The following is a 23,246-nucleotide window of genomic DNA, read 5'->3' as shown; positions in this document are numbered from 1 at the left end:
ACATATTAGAGAGCAGTGTAGGGGAAAGGGACCTGGGGGTCCTGGTGGACAGCAGGATGACTATGAGCCAGCACTGTGCCCTTGTGGCCAGGAAGGCCAATGGCATCCTGGGGTGTATTAGAAGGGAGGTGGTTAGTAGATCGAGAGAGGTCCTCCTTCCCCTCTACTCTGCCCTGGTGAGACCCCATCTGGAATATTGTGTACAGTTCTGGGCCCCTCAGTTCAAGAAGGACAGGGAACTGCTGGAGAGGGTCCAGCATAGGGCAACAAAGATGATTAAGGAAGTGGAGCATCTCCCTTATGAAGAAAGGCTGAGGGAGCTGGGTCTCTTTAGTTTGGAGGAGACTGAGGGGTGACCTTATTAATGTTTATAAATATATAAAGGGTGAGTGCCATGAGGATGCAGCCAGGCTCTTCTCGGTGGCAGACAATGATAGGACAAGGGGTAATGGGATCAAGCTGGAACACAAGAGGTTCCACTTAAATTTGAGAAAGAACTAGTTCTCAGTGAGGGTGCCAGAGCACTGGAACAGGCTGCCCAGGGAGGTTGTGGAGTTTCTTTCTCTGGAGACATTCAAAACCCACCCAGACATGTTCCTGTGTGACCTCACCTAGGCGTTCCTGCTCCGGCAGGGGGATTGGACTAGATGATCTTTTGAGGTCCCTTCCAATCCCAAACATACTCTATTCTTGCATTTGTCCTCTGAAGCATTGATCAGCTGAGCTTTACAAATGTCACCAGAATAATGTATGGGTTATTTTTTTTTTTTAAATCATCTAAAAGATTTCATTAATAGCCATCAAACTTCCTCTAATGGGGGAGAGGGATGGAGGAAAAGTGTCTGTTTAAACAGAAAAGTGTCAGTGTAGTTTATATGTGCATGCAAACCTCATGTTTCCACATGTGGATTTTGCCCATGGGAGGCTACTAGGAGAGTTGGAGCCTCTGCTGTTGTTCCCCTAAAAAGCAGGAAGTATATATGTTAACAAAATAATTACCATTTTTCTTGAATGAAAGAGGAAGCTACCTCAGTGATGTAAGTCTTGATGCAAGATGTAATTCCTTTCAGAGTTTGCTCACTTGGTAGAAGAGTTCCGGCATTTCAAGCTGCAGCAGGCCCAGGCTGCTGACCTCAACAGCCATGGCACTTTCGAGTGGGTGGATGGGATGTTGGTTCAGGCCCTGCAGTCGGGAGACTGGCTGTTGATGGACAATGTTAACTTCTGCAAGTAAGATATTTTAGTGGCATCGTTTCACTGAGTAAAACCCTTGACCTCCCTAGGTTACTTGCCTCTTACTGTGTGGTTCCCAACTTAACATTTTACATTTGATAACAATAAATGGGAGCAGTAACTTAAATGTTCTGAAAGAGTGTCTTTCTTCTTAGCTTAGCAGTTGATAGTTTTCCTGTTACCTTTGAATGCAATAACTGTTTGACTTTTGCTTAAGACTGGTACCATTTTGATTTCCGATCAGAACGGGGTCAAATTGTTACCTTTTTATAACCATTTATATTTCCTTTTAATATAGCCCTTCTGTGCTGGACCGCTTGAATGCTTTGCTTGAACCAGGAGGCGTTCTTACCATGAGTGAGAGAGGTGTGATAGATGGTACAGTTCCCACAATAGCTCCGCATCCAAACTTCAGGTTCTTTGCTTTTTTGTCTTTTTTTTTTTTCTCTTTTAAATTTCATACCAACTAGCAGTTTTACAAGAAAAAGGTCAGCTGTGAGCTGGTATTTTGAACACCGTTCAGTTTGCCATGTACTGTAGTGACACTGTCTGGTAACCAAGAAAACTGCACTGTGGTGTGTGACAGAGAGCCTAAGAGGCTTGGCTTTGTATCCCTGTGGCAGCACAGACTGTTACACTGGAAAAATTATGGCAGTATAGCTCTGCCTTATCTCTGCCTTGATTCTCTATTTCTGCTTTACTGAAGCAGTCTGTGGGGGAGTTGGGAGGGAAACATACAGAGTATTCTGTATGTATGTATCCTATCTTTTATAAATTCATGAAAAGAACATTGGGTAGAATACATACATACAGAATGAAGATGAATTTACTTTATAGAAGAGCGGATCTGGTGTTTCTGGAGTGACTGTTTAAAGCCTTAAGTTACATGTTAAGAATATCAGGCAGTTGAACTAGATAATCACTGTAGGTGCCTTAAAACTGAACTATTGTATTCTAATATCCAACAGGCTTTTCCTTTCCATGGATCCTGTTCATGGGGAAATATCCAGGGCCATGCGGAATCGTGGGATTGAAATTTACATTCCTGGGGAGAACGATGGAAATGCATTGGACAATCTGGATTTGAAGTTACTCCTGCATGGTCTGGGTTTAGTGGGAGGTGGCATCTGTGATGCACTTCTGGCTGTGCATTCAGAAACCAAGGCTGCAGTAGCAGGTAAAAGAACACTGTTCAGTATTTAACAACTTGGGGTCACTACGTATATTTAGATTAACTCTTTAATATTAAAGCTTGGTATTTTATTGTGTTATATCCCAGTACAAGTAAAGACATAAAAGTATGATCAGATTGTTTTGGTTTGGGGTTTTTTTGTGTTCTCACAGGCACAAATCATAAAAAGATGATACTTTGGGTGTTTTGTAAGGAGACATCAGATACTAGCAAGTGTCAGTTGTCTATTGCTTCAGGGAAGGCAATATATTCTAAGTGAAAATCAGCAAAATACAGGAGTCTTTGGAGCAAATGACACTGAGTTTCATTCATCTTAGCTGCTCGATGTCTTATTTTGAACTGGTCACCTGTTATTTACAGTCCTGTCAGATTTTCTTATTAACCTTGGGAATAACTCGATCAATTTTCAAGACTCAGCAGGATTCATTTGTTTTGAATCTTCCTCAGGGTGTAAAGTGGTGTTTGTCCTCAGAAGGTTAAAGGGCTGACAATTACTAACGTTCGTATCATCCTAAATGCTATGTATCTTTCAGGTTCTGTGTCATCTTTGTCACCTTTGCTTCAGGCTGCTGTGTTAATTGTGCAGCAGATACAAAGAGGCTTTGGATTAGCAAAGTCCTTTTACAGAGCCTGTTGGGAAGTTTATGGTCGCTCACAACAACTGCAGATCAACCAAAAGGTAAAAAGTCCTGCATTTGAAAACTTTTCTTACATCATCTAGATATGTGAAAAATACCATTTCATGAAGCCAGCGTGAACCAAACAATTTTAAACATCCTCTCAGGCATCTATCAGGTGATGAAGAGGAAGGATTAAGTGGCATTGGACATTTTCTGCATTTTTTGGATTGTGAGTCTTTTTTTGGCTGCAGTGTAAGCAGTACAGTTCTGTGTGTAACTTAGTCTAACAGATCAGTTGAAGCTCCAAAAGTTGCGCTTTTGTTTTTGTTTTTTTTGCTATTGAATGGTGAAGTATGGTGATTTTCAGCTGTCACCTGTCCTTTCATGATATGTTTTCTCAGCCTGGTGGCAAGTTACTGGAGACAGAGGTCAGATGAGTGAGAGCTGCATAAAGACTGTCAATCTGGGATGTGCTTATTGAGATACTGTTCCCCAGGGATAAATATTGTTTGTCAGACAACTTGTAGATAGTGGGTCACTCTTTTTCAGCATAAGGAAGACAGAGCATACCCTAGGTAGACTCTGAGGCTTACTTGCTTTTTGACAGAGTCAGCTGAGACTCCAGAATATTAATACTGATTAATCTATAGCCTGAAACACTGTGTACGCTGTCATCTGGAGACAGCAATATTCGCTTCCTATTTTAAACTGTATAATATGTTACTTTACTTATGGTTGGGATGTTTTGGTACTTTTATCATGTAGGTTATATAGTGTTTGTAGAACATTTGGTTTGTAATGATTTCATAATAGATGCATGTAACTAAAGAATTCCCTGAGCTATTGTACTTGAATAAAATGATTCTAAACTGGTTTTTGTTTTTGTTGTAGCTTGTGTTAGAATTGGTTTCAAAGCATGCTTCATCTCTGGCTTCCCATGAAACCTGGGGTGACTCCTTGCTCTCAATGGGATTGTGGCCAGATTCCCTGCCCACAGGTCTGTTTGCAGCTGAAGACTCGCTTCTTTCAACAGTCTGGAGTGATGCACAGGTCCTAATGTATTTTCTGAATAGACTGCACCTTAAAAACTGCAGGTAGGTGTGAAGTACTGGTGGCATGTCATTGTTCCCTGCAAAGCTTTGTCTTGAGCAAATTCTGGGGGTAGAGACTATGGTAGTCACACTCTGAGGCTCCTGTTACCTTTCCATGCAACCACTATAAATACAAGTTAAACTATTTACTGGTTTATTCTTCAGTCCAAAATACTTGACCATATTCAATCTTCATTAAGTACATTTGACTCATTTGGAGTTAAGAGTAGGCATTTAGCAGAAAATGTGAATGCAAACAGTAGGCTTAGAAGGTAGTAAGAGCCCCAAAAATCTCTTCCTTCAGTTTATTTCTAAGCTTTAAAAAAATGAGTGTAGTTAGTTTTAAATATACTAATGATCCTTTGTACTTTCTGCTTTCATGTAAACAATTTTTCATCAGTTATTTTAGATCCACTAGCTTCAGGTGGAAGAAAACAAAACCAACAAAACAAAAAACCAACAAAAACAATGAAAAGCCCACAACAACAAAAAAAAACACCACAAAACCCAAAAGAATCCACCAAGTTTCCTCCGTCAAACAGAGGTGTTCAAAAGAAGTCTTATGTGCAGGGGCCATATGCAAGAACTCTTTTAATGATTTATTGGGCAATATAACTGTTATTTTCACAACACTGGTGCAAAATCTTCCTGCCTGCTTTGCTTAGTGACCTACTGTGGACAGGTACTGTCATTTGCTTCCAGTGGAAGAACAAGCTGTAGAAGTTAGTTCTAAGATATAGTGCTGAAATTGTAAAACCTCAGCATCGTACTGTTTTTTCTTTTTTATTAACAACACTTTTCTCCTATCTTTGTCTTTTTGAACTTAATTTTGCATATCGTTCTGGTGCACAAATCAATTTCTCAGTGAAATGCTGTGCAGATTCACTTTTCTGGCACTGTATGAATTTTTGGCAACATTGAATTCATAATAGTAGACACCCCCAAACTATTTGAGGTTGGAAACTGGTTTTAAAGCTAAATAGAGAAGGAGGGGTTATTGTATTGCTACCTCCTTGTCTAAAGATAGTTGCATGCTGAGTAGCTTCACTTGTAAAATATATTATTTTATATAATATAAAATATTATGGGAGTTGGAGCCTTCAATTGCTGGATTTCACTTCTTTGTGTTTCAGGACACTGCCACTGACTCTGCAAGATCTTAAAAAAATTATGCAGTCTACCAATCCTGAGAGTCTCGAATTCGGTGCTGCTGAAATAGACGCAAACTGGATGGATAAACTGGAAGTTCTTCAGGCTTCAGTGAAATTTTTCATAGAAAAGGCAACCAATCAGGATTGGACATTGAGAGTTAAATGGCTTAACTCCTTAGCCAAAAATCTGCCACAGGTGCTTGGTATGTAATTATTTAACTTTCTCTTTTGCCTAAGAGCTGGCTGATTTATTATATTTTCACAAGTGGTGAATCTTCTATGGAAACATCCAGAGCATTCAAAAAAGTTCTCAACTATCCACAGTGAATCAAGGGCATTAAGGCTTCAAGGAGAGACAGAAGCAGGTTATGTGTATTAGGGACAACAGGAGACCTTAGACTAAAGATTGCTTTTATTATTCAAGCCTGTGTGTAACTTGTACTGCTTCTGAATCAGTTATTTTTTATGCCTATTCATCTATGTAAGCAAATATGCCTTTCTCTTCACTAATTTTTTTGATAGTGATAGCAAAAGCAGTAGAATGCCTTCTGTTTTTTTGGTGTTGAAATACAAAAGGTTAGAAAGGAAGGAAACTGCAGAACTGAGATGTCTGGAAGCTGCGTTTTCTGAACATTCAGAATAGCAGCTGAGATGAGGTATTTGTTGCTTAATTACATTAATCACATTAAACTTGAGAAGGATTGAAACAGGCGTTAGTCCAAATAATTCACACACTTGGCTTCCTTGTATGGTGTGAAATCTCAGACTGTATTGTCCCTACGTGAATGGGATTGCTCCCCCTTGATCTTGCTATCTTTCCAGGCAGGTCTGCCTGTAAACTAGAAAGCATCTAGGTACTTACTGTCATGATGGGTATGCTTGTATTTGGTTTGTGGTGGTGGGGTTTTTTTGTTTGTGTTTTGGGGTTTTTTGTTTGTTTGTTTGTTTCATTTGTTTGTTTGCTTGTGGGTTTTTTGGTGTGTTTATTTTTTTGGGGGGAGGTTGTGGTTTTTTGTGTTTAGGGTTTTTTTTTTTTCAATTGGGAGAAAAAATTAAAAACAGATGTACTGAGAGGAAGATTTGAAGGTATAAACTCATGGATTTTCACTAACTATATTTTTAATAGCATACATGAAGTATCACCAGTTTAACTAGAACTCTATACTGGATTTATGTCTTTGGCCATGATATTCTGACTAGTTTTAAGACCTCTTGGTGCTAATACAAAATAAGAGCAACCAGTATGTCACAGTGCATGCACAGATGAGATTCAAGCTGCTTCTGCTGGCTCAGTTGAAGTTATTTTTATTTATTTGTACTAAATGCTTTGTTTTTCTTTACCTACAGATCAGGTGCAGATTCAGCTGGAAGCAGGCGCTGTGGCCCTTGGTAGTTTCTATGCCAGTCCCCTCTCATCTGGAGTCAGTAACATGATCAAGTTGCTACAGCCAACTATGACAGGTACTTCTGAAAAAAAATGATGTAAGACATTGGTGCTTCCTTTATTTGTTCTCTGAACACACTGCAGCCCTTTGTAGGAAATACATGTAACACAACAAATGCTAAATTCTGTTGGTCCCTCTGAAACCTGTGTTGGGGCCTATAATTTTCCCTGTGTGCTTTACAGGAGCCTCAGGCCCGTGGTTTCCTTTCCAAGCTTGTTAGGTGCATGAAAGCTACATACAGTGACACTGAACCCTTTATGGATGGTCCTAGGTACTCACCTGGACTGTGAAGGAAAAGGGATTTGAACTTGAGTTTCCAAGCTGACTTTTTGGGTACTCTGACCACTGGTTAATTTACTTTCACTGTTCTGTTTTACAGAACCTGCAGTCAGTTAATACCTTCCTGTTTGGATATATGGATTGAGGGAGCTTAAGACTCTGCCTTCCTCTTAGGCTCCTTTGCCTTTTGTCTTTTCCTTCTTTCCCTAATGTTCATGCACAGGCAGGTGGATCAGGGAAAGTTTTTCATTAAATAATGTTTCCACTGCTGTCCTCTCTTGTCTGCCTTCCCAGATGAACATGTGATGCCTCTGGACCCAAGATGGAATATGCAGTTTTTGGATATCATTAGAAATTCGATGAACTTTGATACAGAAATGGAACACACAGATCAGCTTCTAATCCTTTTGAAGTCTGTAGCAAATCGGTGAGTTACAAAAAAAGCTTGTGAAGATTCCCCAATGACTGTAATCAGTGCTGTATAAACACCTGTGATATCTGTCAAGTATGTTTAGGTTTTGATAGATGTGATCTAAAATACTAGGCAGAGGTTTTGTACAGGTATTTAAATTCTTTGCTTCTGTTTTCTGTAGAGGCAGACTAAAACAAATTATTTAATACAGAGAGCAGGTCTCCCAGTATTCCTTATAGGCTGGAGTTCTTCAAAGACAAACCAGAACTGTGGGGTAAAGCATAAAAGAGGCAGAAGCAGCAGTGTGAGATCTCTGACATAGAACTTAAATAGTTGCCCTGCTTTTGTATTTGAACTGCATTTTCTAACAGGAGCAAAAAGTGCACAGATTTTGCAGTTAGAGTATAAGGAAGCAGGTGTTCACATATCTTACAGGTGGTGGTTTTGTATCTGCTTAGTACCTCACTGCTTTTTCCTTCCTGGTGATCACTGCAGGTCAGGAATCTGCTCTTTCTGAAGCTTGCTTCTGCAGAAACCATATTCAAGCGATTAGTTATGCTGCACTTGATTGGTGTTTCATTATGCAGTGAAATATCAATGACACTTTGTAGTTCACTATTCTTAGTAAAACAGAGGCTTTAAAATGGTACTGAATTTCTAACAACTGTATTTTTAATTCAGGGCAGTATTATTTCTTGACCGAGAAAAGAGAAGCTACACTGAGAAGAATTTGATTACCAGCAAGAAGTCAAGAAATAGTGTTTTAAGAATGTCTCTAGATTTCCGCAAAGGTAGAACGATTTTCACTGTTTCTTTCGGTACTATGTTCAATTTGAAATATGGTTAATTTGCACTGTTACAAAAAGTGTACTTTAAACATGGTGTGTCCTGAATTTGTGAAGGAAGATTGTGTGAATATAAAGCAACTAGATGGGTACTAGTATGATATGTAACACATTATTCTTAGATATACTTTATGCTACAGCATTTATGTCCTGCCTCTACTAGATAGAGAGTGCATGTCATTTCTCTACTGATTATCAAAACTTTAGGAAGATGGTGGAGAGAAACGGGAATTGCATTTTTTATTTAGCTAGTGAGAATAGCCAAGTTCTTCAGTTGTGCTTTTGTTCTAATCTTCTTATGTTAATCCTCTTATGCTAATCCTAATGTTGTTTGGGTTTTTTTTGTAATTAGGTTGTTTACTCCTATAACAAATGGGAAAAAATTAGTGATACAGTTAGTACTTTTTTTCCCCCATCACAGAGTCTAGTGATCAGAAATTGATGCTTATTTGTCACGTTTTGTGGTTGGAATATTCAGTTTCTTCTTTCCCTCTTGCCTAAATCTCAGATCCAGGAAGTTACAACTGCCTTCCTCATCCAATTGTGGTCAACCTTGCTCCTTTCTTCGAACTTTGGGATGCGTTTACGTTTCACTGGGTGAAGTCTAGTCAGGTGGCCCTAAGTGATGATGACATGCATGATGTGAGTAGACTTTTCATAGTACACTTACCAAGGTTATGTGAAATTAGACAGTGTGCAGAGCACTATTTTTAGTTTCAGGGGCCATGAAATAAACTACTGTGTTTGTTGATATTTAGAATATACCTGACACCAGGCAGATATCGTGTTTATTTCAGTGACTCTATTTGTGTTCTTTTGTCTTATTTCTTCAGTGTGGATTATAGGTTTTCAGCCTGCAGATACTCAGGGTGGGAATTATCTTACATAAATGTACACACCAAGGACCTAGATATCTGTCACGGAGGCAACCCACAGGTCAATTTAAGGGACAACAAGGTCCAAAAACAACTTTTATTGAGCTGGTGAAAAACAGGGTTTAGCACTCCAAAAGTGACTTAAATACAGGTTTGGATATCCAGTGGAGGGAATTATTGAGAGGGGCGGTCCACAGGGTGCATGCACGTGGCTTCACTCAAAACAATGCCGGAGCCATCCCCGAGTCCCGGAGGAGTACACACTTGCCTAAACACGGTGTGGGGTTATTTTTAAAGAGATACACGTACTCGTAGTGAGTACGGAAAGTGTGCACTCGCGATTCCGCGAGAGTAAATTTATAATACGCTCGCAGTCCTGCGAGAGTTATTTTACACGTGCAAATGTGCACGGAAAGAAAATACACTCACGATTGTGCGAGGGGCTCTCGGCGGCCACTCGCGATTGTGCGAGGAATAAATTTACTTGTGCAAATGTGCGCGAAAGGTATAAATACTCGCAATCCTGCGAGAGGTTTACTTACACCCGTGGCGGCGAGGCAAGCGGAGTCTCCATCCCAGGAAGGGGGCTCTCCTGGCGGCAGTGGCTAAGCTCGTACTCCGAGAGACCCCCACACAAAATGGGGCTTGGGTCTCGACGAGAGTCCCGTTTTTATCTGATCAGATCTGACTGTAGGCACTCTAGAAGCTTCTCTGCACCCCCCACACTGGCTGTGGGTGCCCCTGAAGCCTCCAAACATCCCCCACACTGGGCGCGGCTCAGTGTGCCTTGGCACTCCCTTCTCCTAATGCCCCAGGAGCCAGGGTGCTCTGGGCCAAACAAAAGAAGCTGTTAGCCTCAAGTAGCAGAGGAAGAGGGAGATGTGCCATACTGAAGGAGGGAGGGGGGTTGCGATCTGCCACAATATCCATTGTGCCATAGGTTTGCCTGTTTCTCTCCACTAATAACAAAGGGAGTATTCACATCCATCTCCGTTAAAGATATCTGAACCTGGACTTCTGACATGTGTGTCACAGGGGTGATTCACTTCTCCCTCTCCCTTTTCAGACCATGAAGATCATTTTGTTGAAATCTGACAATGACATTGTAGACTTGGTGCAGGGATTACTTGTTTTTGACATGTCCTTCCACCTGCCATCAGAGCCCTGGAGTATTTTTAGAAAAAAATATAGTGGAGCACTAGTTGCGTATAAAGCATTGAGTGATTCAGAAATTAATGGAAGTGACAATGTTTTTGCATTTTCTCTTGCTCGAAGTACAAAGTGTTCTGTAACATGGAGGGCTTGGCAATGGGAAAATGGTGACGTTTTGTCTTGTTGTTAGATTTTATACAGCTTGCTGTGGCGTGACCGGTTCTGGGCAGTCTCTGATGCTCTGATAGTGGATTCGGCAGGGTTATCACTTCTGTCTCTGCACTGGCACTGGGTTATGAAGCATCTAATTGACAGAATTCCTCAGATGCTTATCGGATCAGACCAGCACAAGTGAGTGGCTTTGTGCTTCTGTTAAATGACTGTATAAATTACTCTCTTGTTAGTATTATAACTAATTAATGTTGTTTGCTTAAGTGTCCAAGTTATGTTCCATTAGTGAATGCAACTGCAATGTATTAGACAGTTGTTCAGTTTTAAAATTCAGGTGTCTTAGTATTGATCATCTTTTTGCCCAAATGATCATAAAGAATTTTTACCCATTTTCTGTAGTTTAAAGTTAACTTGCCCCTTTAGTGGAAGGTTAAGAGAAGGGACCTTACTTTATTTTGTCTCCTTTTGCCTTTTTTTCTCAAATTTTTGAGTTCACTGTGTGGGCTTATTTCTTCTTTTTTTTTTTTTTTTTTTTTTTTTGCATCTCCAAGGGTTTCCAAGGAAATTCAATCTGTTTCACAGCAGATTCAGAGCTGCTTGGCCAATCCTGTTGGTACTTCTGCCAGTATGAAGCTATTACAGAAGTCTCTAGGAAGACCTCTTCCTTTTAAGGTATTGGTACTCTGTTTGCAAAAGATTTGTATTTCCAGCAACATCTATGTATGCTTTAAAATAATCACTAAAATTTGTAGCTTTCATTTTCCAGGCTTGCAAAATACATTCCTTTTGGACTTGTTAGACTGATTAGGAAAGCAAATTCAGCATATCTTAATGAACACCTTTTTTGTGAAATATATCAGTTATCCACATAGCATTTCTACTATTAATTATGCTTTGTGTAGGTAGCAGTTATTTAATATAGAGTGGTGGACAAACATAAAAATTTCACTACTTGCTCTGTTCTGGAGACTTGTGAATATCAATATATATTTGGTGAACATGTGTGTATATAGAAAAGAACGTGTACTTCCTTTTATACAGAATAGGATGGGGCTGCCTTCTGACTTACCATGGCAAGGCTTCTTAACTCAGTTTTTTCTTATTTCATCAGCTGGTGTCATTGAATAAAAAATATATCACAGTAAAATTTTCTAAAGCATATAAGTCCCTTTTTAAAAGCAGAGCACAGTAGACTTGTAGGTTTCTCCTGCAGGTGATTAGTAATTAGCCATAAGTTTTTATGGCCTTATCTCAAATATAGTCAAGCTGCTTAAAAATGCATGTAGTTACTTTATGGAACTTTAGAGATCATTCAGTGCTCGCTGAGAATTTTGGGAAATTTTTCTAGGCATCCAAATGTGCTTAAATTGCAGGTGTAAAATGCCAGTTTGTTTTAAGTGACAGTAGCTTCTGGAGTTTCTTATTAATTTGTGTATTTATTGCCCTTAGTTTAGGTAAGTTGCCATGTTGAGGTATTGTTTGTCTGCATATTGGATGTAGTTTCTTCATGAAGGAAAAAAAAAATTGACAAGGAGGAATTGTGGCCAACTATTTCAGTTGCTGTCTTCCTGTATTGAATATTCGTTTATATATACTTGTATTTTGCTCGTGTGCATGTGAATTTGAAACCTTAGTTTCTTGTTTTGTTAGCGCTACTGAAAATAAATGCCACTTGTTCAAAATGTCCTTGTGTTTCCAGGATAAACTGGGCATGGAATGTTTTTCTCAGTTAAAAGTTCTCAGCAAACCACTTAACGTGTTGGAGCTAAGATTGGTCTTTGCAGAAAGCAGATGGCAGGAAAAAATGTGCTGTCTGAAAATTGCTGCCACTGGATGGAAGATGAAGAAGGCGTTGCTGCAAGCTGATGGCCTAATAGTTAGAGCTAACCATTTAGAAGATGTGAGTCTGGGTAGGTAACACTTTTGAAGAGCCTAACACAATGATTTCTGCCATGTCTGTTCTTGTTGTGTACAAATGGAAAGGATGTGAAATGTTCACTGGTGAGAAGTATAGTACATGCATTCATGTGCCTCGTGTGCTCTGTCAAACAGGTCAACTAAAGAATTTTTTGAAAGCTATACATTCACAACTGAGAGCAGAAGGAGTTATATATAATCATTCAGAAGACAGGTTTCCTGAAGATACTGTCTCCAACCAGTTAGACCCTGCTTTGTTAAACCAGCTCTGCAGTCGGGTTCAGCTGTGGCCTGCAATGGAATACATAGGCACACTCTGGCAGTACAAACTGACAGCGGATTATGTGGCCAAGGCTTGCACAAGAAGGTGAGAACAAGGTTTGAGAAAAAGGTCCCATATTCCTTTCATGAGATTCAAGATCTCTAGCTAAAAGCTGTAACTGGTACTTGACATTTGCATGAAAATCTGTCTGTGTGTACATATATGTTAAGGTATTTGGCTGTGTATATGCATATATATGTATGTGGTTCACACATGCTTATTTATTTATGTATATAAATGCTTATAATGATGGGCAATAGGTACAAGTTACTCCTGGGGGAGATTCCAATTGGACACAAGAGAGAGTTTTTACACAATGAGAACAATTAGCCATTGGAATAATCTCCCCGGGAAAGTGGTGGATTTCCCAACTTTTTAATGAAATAGAAGAGTTCTTCATGTTAGAAATTAATGTGAAGATGTTCATCAGCATGTTGCTGGGCCTACTGCAGAAATACTGAATTAGAGATGGAGAAGTACATGAGCATGCTTGCTTCCTTTTGTGTAAACTACACACATATACTCATAGTTTAAATTAATGTTATTAATTTAAGAAGTGTCAGTGTTGGTTTAAGGGGCCCAGTGTATGTATTTATTTATTTATTTATTACTGTTTTACTGTTCCTTAGAAGAGAGCTTTTCATTTATAGATTTCAGTGGAAGTATTTTTTTGTGCAATGAGACTCCTAGAATCACTGATTCATTCTTGAATTTATAAAAGTTCTGATTTGTGCGACAACTGTAAAGCTGGAAGACAGTTTGTCTCCAAATGTTTTGTACGTTTTGCTGAACACGTAGCTTATAACTACAGAAAATGCCATGTCTCCCTTTTGTTTTATTTAGATTTTTCCAACTTTGAAGGATGTAGGTGGTTTGAGTATTACTTGAGTGCTTGTTCTTTTCTGTTTAAAATGTTGTTATTTAGCCTTTTAGGGAGTCTTCATTATTATGACTTCACTTGCCATTCTGAATTTGTTTTACTGTCTAAATGATTTATGTCACATGCCCTGCTTAAGCCTTTCTTAGGTTGTGTTTCTTTTACCTGCTACAGGGAGAACTGCAGTCAAGAGCTAAGCACATGTTCAGAAGTAGTTCAGCTTATAGCTTTTGCCTTGAAATTGACACCAGCTGCTTCTCACCAGCTATCTGGACTGTGGCACTTGTTACACCTTAAAGAAGTAAGAACAAGTTTCAGTTTAATTAGTTTTGTAGAAGTTTTCAACAGACTCTTCAAAATAGGTATATCTCTAAGATTTTTGACATGCAGTTTTTCTACCTGTGTCCAGCAATAATTGTTCCTTCTTTTGATAAGAAAGGCTACTAACTGTGAGCCTGCAAAAAATGTAAAATATAACATTAAAACATAAATAAAACACAGCAAAGTATTAAATAACATAGTTCTATATAATCTAGTTTGGTGCTATTGTTCCATTCCATCTGTCTGTGACCTAATAGAAAACAGGGATTTGAATAGCAGGTGCCAGTCTGGTTGTATTAGTGTATTCAAAGTAATTTTATGCTGAAAAATACTTGCTGCTGTTCCTGAGCCTCAACAAAATGTTGCACAGGTGTAGACTAGAAGCTGCATTCTGAAAACTTGCTCTGTAAACACGCTGCATATTCCACAGACAGGCGCAGCAGTGCAGACCTCAGGAAGCATATGTTCTTTTTGTTGAGAAGAGAGATGCAAACAAACACTATTTGAATTTGAAAAGAATCTTGAGGAATATCTTGTACTATCCCTACTGAAAACCAGTGTCATACTCTTCTTATTTGTGTGTCTGTACTTGATCCTCTTCAGCTCCCTATAAATTATTCTCAGCTCTAGGTTCTTATCTCTCCTTAGATATCCCCTGAAGAACTGTCTATTCTGTCATCTCAACTAGTTAATGCTGTGTTAGCATCCTTTTGGAGCAGTACGTTCACCACAGACCCAGACTACTGGTTGACTTGGAGGCCGCTACCTGCAACAGAGGAAAAGACCTTTTCTAAATCGCAGATGAACTGTTCTATGAAGGTTTGTCTCTTTTGACCTCATCAAACAACTAGGCTGAATACTCTTTTATTAAATAATTCAACAGCTTTCTAAAGCAATACTGTAAGTTCTAGCAGAGTCAATGCAAGTTTCATCTGAACAATCTAATTCTTAATCTCTTAATTTAGGGCCCAGGTATTTTGACCCGAGCCGTTTTCTCAAAGTGCTTCTTTGAAATTCTAACTAGCAGCAGCAAGACAAGCCAGTGGGATGTGAGTGGGCTTCCTGTCCTGTCATCATCCCATGTGACACTGGGAGAATGGCTGGAGAGAGCACAGCAGCTTCATCAAGTCAGCACAGCACTGTGGACCAACCTCACTGTCTCTTCAATAGCAGATTTTCGGTATTAAGACCCCTCTTCCACATACATGTTGTTTAAATCAGTCACATTACAGAAGTTTGCTTACCATTTGTGAACTTTTTTCATTCCTTTGCCTCCAGGTACACAGATGCTAGACTGCAAGGAACAATTCTAGGCAGACAGCTCTCTGCCCTGGTAGATCTGGTTCCAATGGATCTTCAGGAAGAATTTTTGGAGTGCTGTGAGAAGCTCTACCTCAAGGATCCTGTTGCATATGAGTACCTTCTCAAGATACTTCAAAGCATCACTGATCAGGAGTTACTTCCTAAAGAATTCCTGTTTCTCCTGATCACTTGCTTGCAGCAGTTCTTTGGGGAAGGACTTCAGGAGTTGCCAGAGACAGCTTGGCGAGGAAGCCTCTGGGTGAATATTGGTTTAGTACAGATCCAGGTGTGGCTTCCACAGACCAGGTTTGATCCGGCTATTAAAAGAGAATACAAGCTCAAGTATACTAAAGAAGAGGTGAGTGTGGACTTGGCTTTTATCTCTGTAACCTGTTCTCTCACATGTCTGCATTCATCTCCTCTGGCTGCTGTTGCACAGCAGCTTTTTCCCCCTTCTTAAATATATTATCCCAGAGGCGCTACCACTGTCACTATAGTGAGCTCAGCCTTGTCCAGTGGCAGGTCCATCTTTGAGCGGGCTGGAACTGGCTCGATCGGACATGGGGGAAGCTTCTAGCAACTTCTCACAGAAGCCATCCCTGTAGGCCCCCTGCTACCAAAACCTTGCCAAAACCAGTAAGACCTACTTGGTTACCAAAACCAGAACCTCAGAGAGTTTCTTTCCTTTTTAGTTATACCAGCTGGAGTGTGAATGGAAAACAAATGATTTGTCATCCCAGCTGCACACAGGAAAAAGTATCGAAGATGAAGCAGCCAGCAACTATATTCATCCTCATCTCAGGTAACATCTCGGCACTTAACTCTTTTTCTTTCAGATTGGAAACTTAACCTTTGAATGGTCAGACTCCAGAGCTTTTTCTTCGCAGCATAACAATTTTTGTGTTCTTCTGTAGGAATAAAGGTTGTTGATTTTGAAAGTATCAGTTTACATATTGAGGTGGTAAAGAAAAGTACAGAAGCTGTTCTGTTTACTTGCAGTGACTTAGGAATTTTCTGTACACACTTTGTACTGCTGTAAATACAACAGTTGAAGCAGTGGCCTTCATATCTTGATAAAATTGAAGCTATACATGGAAGTGAAAATAAAGCCATATACCTAAATTATGGTAGTTTCATTAAAATGTGACAGTTATCAAATTAATGAAATGACATGGAATGTGTATCTGTCACTGTAAGTCTTCAAGGCCTTGATAGATGCCAGTGCTATTTGGCAGAGTTCTTGGACTGATTCGTCCTGGGTAGAAGTTTCCAGATGTGTATTTTAGCAACAGCCTTTGCCTGTGGTGCTATGGATAAATTAAATATCGCACAACATAGAGTACACTGACATTCAGAATTTGTAGCCATTGTTTTGTGATTTCTTTTTTTATTTTCTTTTTTTTTTTTAATCGGAGGAACTTAAGGAGGAAATTTTAGATTTCTTCTTTGTGCACATTTCCAGGTGTTCCTTGTACATAAATATGAACCAGGTGGTATTCATAATTTTCCACCACTAATGGAAGTCTTAATTTTCATTGTTACACACATAAAGGATCTGATAGTCCATGCTATTGCTTAAAGAGAACAGTAGTCATTGAAAGCAAGTTCTGAATGGCTGAGTTTTAACAATTGCTTCCATAATGCTGCTTTATCCTTAATGCTCACAGAGCTGTCAGGTAACAGGCAAAATAGTAACTGAAGTTCATTGAAGTGTGGGGAAAAAAGACATGTACATGTGCATGTTATATGGGTGTCACTTCTTGTTTTTTCCTTGTTTGCTGTTTTACACAAACTAGCAGAATATTTCTGATTAATCTTTTTTTTAATGTATCTAACTGTTATGTTAGACATATAAACATGTTTATACATATGTCTAAACTGATCAATGTTATTTCTTAACAGACTGTTGCATGAAAGAATGCAAAGGTTGAAGGAGCAAATAAGCAGTCTTTCCAGAAAAAAGGCCTTCAGGCCTCCAGCTCCACCCTATGATTGCTTATACCAGGAGGTTCACCAGTACATCAACAGCATAGCACGGGTTTCTTCAGTCCAAGATCTTTTAGCCCGCCTCCTGCAGTTCCTTCGTGGGGAAAGACCTAAATCACTCCAGGCAATACAAAACCTGTTAAATGAAGAAGCATCTTGGCAACAGTCACATCATCAGTTTAGAAAACACCTGTCAGAGGAGTATGCTGTATTCCCTGATGCCATCATTCCACTGCAAGCTGCCATCTTACAGTTGCAGCATGGCATGCGATTGGTGGCTTCTGAAGCTTACGTGGTGCTCAAGAGTTCTGTGCATCCAGCTGATCTGACCAACCTCCTCGCTTCTTTGTTGGCATTTCCTTCAGTTGGCCATGCCTTCCCCACTTACTTTGCTCGTGCAGAAATTTTATGCTCAGTGAATTCGGTTGAAGTCCTTCATGGACTTAAAAAGTTCTCTCTAAAGCACTCTGAAGTAGAATCGGAGGGAGTAGAGCAGCCTTGCCCAACTCTTGAACAGCTCTTGGTGAATGCTTTGTTGCATCTTCGATGCCATGTACTATCTAGAGGAGAGATGGACAAGAAATCTCTGCAGCTCTTTAGACATCTGTGTCAGGTAGGAACTGAATGCCACTGGCCCGGGTCCTTGCCATAAACTAACTTGTCCCCAGTACGAGACAGATACGGATCTGTTAAAGTTGGTCTAGAGGAAGACCACAAAAATTGTCAGAGGACTGAAATTCCCCTCATATGAAGAAAGTCTGACAGAGTTGCTGGTGTTTACCCTGGAAAAGTCTCTGGGGAGACTTCATGGTGGCTTTTCAGTATAGAAAGGATTGAAAGATACTTTTTATCAAGGCTTGTAGTGTAATAGGACATGGGGCAATGGTTTTAAACTGAAAGAGGGTTAAGTTTAGGTTGAACAAAAGGAAGAAACGTTTTACAATGAGGTTGGCAAAGCACCGGAGCAGATTGTCCAGAGAAGCTGTGGATGCCCCATTCCTGGAAATGTTCAAGGCCAGATTGGATGAGGCTTTGAGCAACCTGGTATAATGGAAGGTGTCCCTACCCATGGCTGGGCGGTTGGATTAGATGGTCTTTGGAGATCACATCCAACTCAAGCTATTCTATGATTTTTACCTTGATAATTGCCAGTATGATGTTCTAAACTTTGATTTTATTTCCATTGAATTGAAAAATGATAATTTTAACATAATCTAAAATATTGGCTTAAATTGTTTGGGTTTTTAAAGGCATAAAGTTGAAGGAGACTAGAATTTGGCCAAGCACTGTGCATACTGTTTTCTGTAGATTTTCATCATTAGTTCGTTGAGAGGGCAGTTTACAAATGTTCTTTCAAGTCAGATGGCTTTGATTTATACTGTTGTAGACTGTACAGGAGGAGAGAGACAAACAAGATAGATACTGCCCCTTTGAAATATAGGTGATTTTAAAGATTAACTTCTGTAAAAACATGTTGCTTTGTTTCCTTAGGCAATTATAAATGAGTGGGATGAACAGGAACGCCGTGCTCAAGAGCAGGAGGCAATGGAACGCAGTCTATACAGATACAAAAGTAAAAGTCATGGGAAAGGACAGAGTGAGGAGGAAGAGGAAGAAAAAGAATTTAGGAGGAGATTTCCCCTTCATGAAAAGGTAGCAACTGTAATTGACAAATGCTGTCTGAAAAAGCACACTATGAGTAAAATGAGATGAGGAATAAAGCAGTTTTTCCTTTAGCCAAAAGAAAAATGTCCGGTAGATTTTGATAGAAAGGTATTTAAGTACTGTGCTTTTAGTTTTTCTCTTCTACTTGTAGAAAGTTTTTTGAATTAACTTCTAGACTTGAACTGTACTGTGGTTCAGCTGAAGAATTCCACATTACTGAATGGCAATCTCAATGATTTTTTGAAGTGTCTTTTCACTGCGCGATGTCATGCAGTACAGAAAAGCATGGAACAATTATGTGCGGCAACGTGTTGTTGGGATGTGACAGTTCAGGTCTTCAAGTGACAAAACAGTGTTGAGGTGATTTATCAGCAGATGTGACTGCTGTTGCTTTTTCTGAGGGAGGTTTAGTTGGCAGCACATCAGGGCTAATGGTACCGCACTCTTACCTGCTGTGGTTATGCCCTTAATTTTTCTGTTCACCTGTGTTCTGTTTCAGACTGACATGTGAGCTGCAAGGTGTGCAGTGTATCACTATAGTGCTTGCTCCAAATTATTAGCATATTGTTGCATACCAAAGGGAGGTGGGGAAGCAATGTATTAAGGGAAGCAATTATAATTTATCTTCCATTATCATATGATTTGCAGGACTTTGAAGATATCACAGCTCAGCCAAGCCTAGAAGAAAAAATGGAAACTGAAGATCCATTGGAAGTTGAAGACCAGCTGGAAGTTGATAGAGCCCTTTTGTCCAAGAGCTCTATGCAAACAGTAGTGATGGTTCATCAACAGTTGTGCTTAAACTTTGCTCGATCCCTGTGGTATCAACAGAGTCTGCCTTCTCATCAAGGCAAACATTACTTCAGTACATTTATTTCCTGCTACCAGACTGGTGCATGTCTGATGTCACAGTTCTATCCTTTAATTGGTAAGATTGCTAGCAATATTTCATTATGTCTCTTCTTCCATACTCTTATCCCATTGCTTATGTGTGTCACATTCTTATATCCTTTTAATACATGACATGTTGAGGCTTGGGATACAGTGAGGAAAAAAAAGCCACACACACACAAAAACAAACAAACAAACAAAACCCCCCAAACCCACTGATTCCATTTAGCTGAAGAGTGAAATAATATTATGTGTGATGCCTCCCTTTTTTTGCTTTTTAGGTGCTGAAATGAATGATAGTCTTTTGGGAAGCCAACTTCTAGTTAGCACTCTTCTTAACAATACCTTTTTTGAGGAATTAACTTCAGATCTTGTGCTGCAGCAAGATGGCCCATATGACTTCTACCAGCATCCTAATATTCAGCAAGTCCGACAGTGCCAACCTGTACTTGATAATTTTGCTAAAGAAGTAAATGGGCTCCTGCAGGAATGGCCAGAGCATCCAGTACTTGTGCAGGTAAAGACACCTCAACAAATGTTTGGGGAAAACTGAAGCATTTTAAAATTGCTTTCAGCAATCATCAACCTGCCATACCTCAAAGATTTTTGAGGTCTGTTGCTGTTCTGGTTCCTGTTTTCTTCTGAAATGCTCCCTTTCCCAGTGCTTTAAAATGGATATCTTTGGTCCTACTTGTGGGGCCTGTTTGCCTCTCTGGTTATATTTCTTAAAGTAATGGAGAAACTCAATCTGTTGGACCTCTTTGCTTTGGGTCAGTTGTGCTATTTTCTCCCAGTGCACTGGCCTTCACTGAACTACAAGTGAGCTAATACTAAAATGAAGAAGCTGTTTAAAATTTAAAAAATATTCTTATCTCTTGCAGAGGAGGGTTATGCTAATTCAAATTAGCTTAACTTTATGACTGCTTCTGTTGAAGATCAGTTACTGTGAGTTGAATGCTTCTTTTTTATTCTGCAGCTATTAGTTGTAATGGACAGAATCCGGAGTTTTCCACTTTCTAGTCCTCTTTCAAAGTTCCTGAACGGCTTGGAAATTCTTCTTGCAAAGGCACAGGTAAGAAAAGGGCTAAGGAAAACTTTTTTCAGTTTTGTGCTTCCTTTATTTATATTGGTGCCATGATAAAAGCAACTGGAAGTGTATGCTTGCCAGGATATGGGAAACTGAACTTGATCAATGTCATAAGTTTAAGGAGTAGAAATGTAATCCAGAGTACTGCATGAGTCTTGCCATTTAAAGACTTAACTTCTGGTTTTGCATAAAAGGGAACTTTTTTTTCCAGGACTGGGAGGAAAACGCCAGTCGAGCTTTGTCCTTGCGGAAACATCTTGATTTGGTCACACAACTGATTATTCAGTGGCGTAGACTGGAGCTGAAGTAAGAACTGGTGTTCCCTCTTGCTTTTTCTTAGATACTGTAAGCTTCTGTCTCTGTACGGAGACACATTCCAATGCAGAATTGCCTGAATCATGAAACATGCTTCTGTGTGTGTGTATGTGACTGTCCTAGTAACAATGTGCGGAAAAACAAACAAACAAACAAACAAACAAACAAACTAGCAGCTGTATTGGCTCAGAATGAGCTTGTCCAGCCCATGGTGACCCTACGTATGTGCCTCAGGAGGAGTAGAAGCAGGACAGATAACTATAGTACTTGATACTAATACTTTTCCCAGCGTTCTTCTGTTTTCATTTTAGGGTTTACTGAGCCTGCAGTATTTTGTCTATTTAGCAAATTTTCCTTTAAAATTTTTTGTCTTCTGCTAAGACCATATAACATTTTTATATCCACAGTTTACTATGATCAGGAATTCCACAAGCATATTTCAAGTTTTGTGGAAGAAATAAAACCAAAAACTTTTGAACCTGTCACTCACTAGTCTCTAGTTCTGCATTTCTCCTCCCATATTTAATAACAGTGGCAAAGCAGTGATCCTCAAGAGTTTATAGTGTATGTTTAGAGATACATGCAGACTATTCGATTTTCCTTTAGTTTAGTAGTTTTGGAGCCCAAACTACCCACAATATTTTTGCTTTATTTTTTTTCTTCTCTCGCCTTCCTTATTGTTTCCAGTTGCTGGTCAGTAAGTTTGGACAATATTATGAAGCAGCATGGAGAGAAATCCACAAAGCACTGGTTCTCAGTCTATCAGATGATTGAGAAGTATGTTCAAGAACAGACAGAGGCAAACACAGAAGGTAAGACCTGTCCTTAAATGAATATGTGATGCAGTTCCAGAAATTACTAAGGATGTGTAATTAAGGTCCTAAATGCCAGAGTCTGACAAAGCACTTTCAGGTGTAGTTCTTGTACCCTTTGCCCTGCAATAAATTCCATGACTGTATAGGATCTTCCATATAGAGTTAACTTTTGCTTGGTATTTATTTCTGGAACCACCTGTGTCTCTCATAGGATAACATGATATGTAGTGTAAGAAAAAAAAAAATAAATCTGAAAAAAGCATGTAGAAGAAAGTTCTAAAAGAACTGTGGTAACTGTATGTAACGAACATATAAAGAGTCAAAACAGATTTGGGGAGTAGGAGGCCTCCATCTGCAGCTGGAAAAGGCACCTAATTTTTTTAACTCCGCAAAGTATAATTCATATCCCAGCTGAACTACTTTTAACATCCTGTATAAATCCTAAAGACTTCTTACAGTAAGTATGTTGTAGTACATACTATTCTTAGCAAATCTGTCTGCAAGTGTTCACATTATCTAAAATAGGGAAAAGAATATGCCTCTCAGTGCTTCGCCTCCCTGAAATTTTATGAAATTGTGAAGGTGAAAGTAGCATCCTCAGGCATGAGGCACAAGCCCTTCGTTCATAGAGAATAGCAATTATTCTTTAAATACTTGATGCACTCTGAAATTGGACATCTAGCTAGCCTCCTCAGTTGCTTACTGCTGCCTCTCCTTTCTTCCAGTGTGTTGTTTGTTGGTTTTACGTATTATTTTTTTAAATTAGAATTCTTCCACTCATCCCGTGTCCCCTTTTCCTAATAGAGACTTGATATTTAGTTGGAAGTTTTCAAAGAGCGGACGACAGTCTTGATTTAGAGGTTTTTGTTTGTTTTCTCCCCCTTTTCTTCTAAATTTCTGGTGTTGATATCCAGAAACTAATCAAATGGATTTGAAAACACTGGTCAGCACACTACAAGCTTTTATTGAAGGATCCACGCTGGGAGAGTTTCGTGCACGACTTCAGGCACTACTGGGTTTCCACTGCCATGTCTTGCTGATGCCTCAAGTGGCAGAAAAGGGTAAGTCATTAGCATTACATATGTTGAGTATTTTTTACAACGACGTGACCATGAGTATTCAAGACTTGCTAAACAGATCACTAAACTCATAAATAGAACATGAGCTGACGCTATTGTTTTTCCTGTTTTCATGAAGAATGTTGTTGGTCAATTTACCCCAGCTTCTGGTGTTACAGAATTGTTTTGGTTGGAAAAGATGTTTGAAATCATCGAATCCAACT

At 39.4% G+C, this 23,246-nt stretch overlaps 1 protein-coding gene across 1 annotated transcript in view; it reads left to right on the top strand.

Moving 5' to 3' along the window:
- The window catches only part of MDN1 (midasin AAA ATPase 1), a 105,097-nt gene that overhangs the window by 49,540 nt on the left and 32,311 nt on the right, over positions 1 to 23,246 (top strand). Inside the window, exons 44-70 of the mRNA XM_065059572.1 lie at positions 1,071 to 1,230; positions 1,532 to 1,648; positions 2,202 to 2,410; positions 2,959 to 3,104; positions 3,937 to 4,139; positions 5,270 to 5,490; positions 6,635 to 6,748; positions 7,306 to 7,438; positions 8,105 to 8,214; positions 8,777 to 8,910; positions 10,486 to 10,646; positions 11,018 to 11,138; positions 12,166 to 12,376; positions 12,519 to 12,750; positions 13,757 to 13,883; positions 14,552 to 14,722; positions 14,869 to 15,083; positions 15,182 to 15,563; positions 15,898 to 16,007; positions 17,108 to 17,804; positions 18,683 to 18,844; positions 19,505 to 19,784; positions 20,029 to 20,264; positions 20,724 to 20,819; positions 21,046 to 21,140; positions 21,837 to 21,961; positions 22,879 to 23,025. Of these exons, the coding sequence (XP_064915644.1) occupies positions 1,071 to 1,230; positions 1,532 to 1,648; positions 2,202 to 2,410; positions 2,959 to 3,104; positions 3,937 to 4,139; positions 5,270 to 5,490; positions 6,635 to 6,748; positions 7,306 to 7,438; positions 8,105 to 8,214; positions 8,777 to 8,910; positions 10,486 to 10,646; positions 11,018 to 11,138; positions 12,166 to 12,376; positions 12,519 to 12,750; positions 13,757 to 13,883; positions 14,552 to 14,722; positions 14,869 to 15,083; positions 15,182 to 15,563; positions 15,898 to 16,007; positions 17,108 to 17,804; positions 18,683 to 18,844; positions 19,505 to 19,784; positions 20,029 to 20,264; positions 20,724 to 20,819; positions 21,046 to 21,140; positions 21,837 to 21,961; positions 22,879 to 23,025 (5,115 nt within the window). The remainder of the gene's footprint in view (positions 1 to 1,070; positions 1,231 to 1,531; positions 1,649 to 2,201; positions 2,411 to 2,958; positions 3,105 to 3,936; positions 4,140 to 5,269; positions 5,491 to 6,634; positions 6,749 to 7,305; positions 7,439 to 8,104; positions 8,215 to 8,776; positions 8,911 to 10,485; positions 10,647 to 11,017; positions 11,139 to 12,165; positions 12,377 to 12,518; positions 12,751 to 13,756; positions 13,884 to 14,551; positions 14,723 to 14,868; positions 15,084 to 15,181; positions 15,564 to 15,897; positions 16,008 to 17,107; positions 17,805 to 18,682; positions 18,845 to 19,504; positions 19,785 to 20,028; positions 20,265 to 20,723; positions 20,820 to 21,045; positions 21,141 to 21,836; positions 21,962 to 22,878; positions 23,026 to 23,246) is intronic.

Source organism: Columba livia, chromosome 3 (genome assembly GCF_036013475.1).
Source record: "Columba livia isolate bColLiv1 breed racing homer chromosome 3, bColLiv1.pat.W.v2, whole genome shotgun sequence".
In the NCBI taxonomy this organism is placed as follows: Eukaryota; Metazoa; Chordata; class Aves; order Columbiformes; family Columbidae; genus Columba; species Columba livia.
This window is presented reverse-complemented; position numbering and strand designations above follow the sequence as displayed.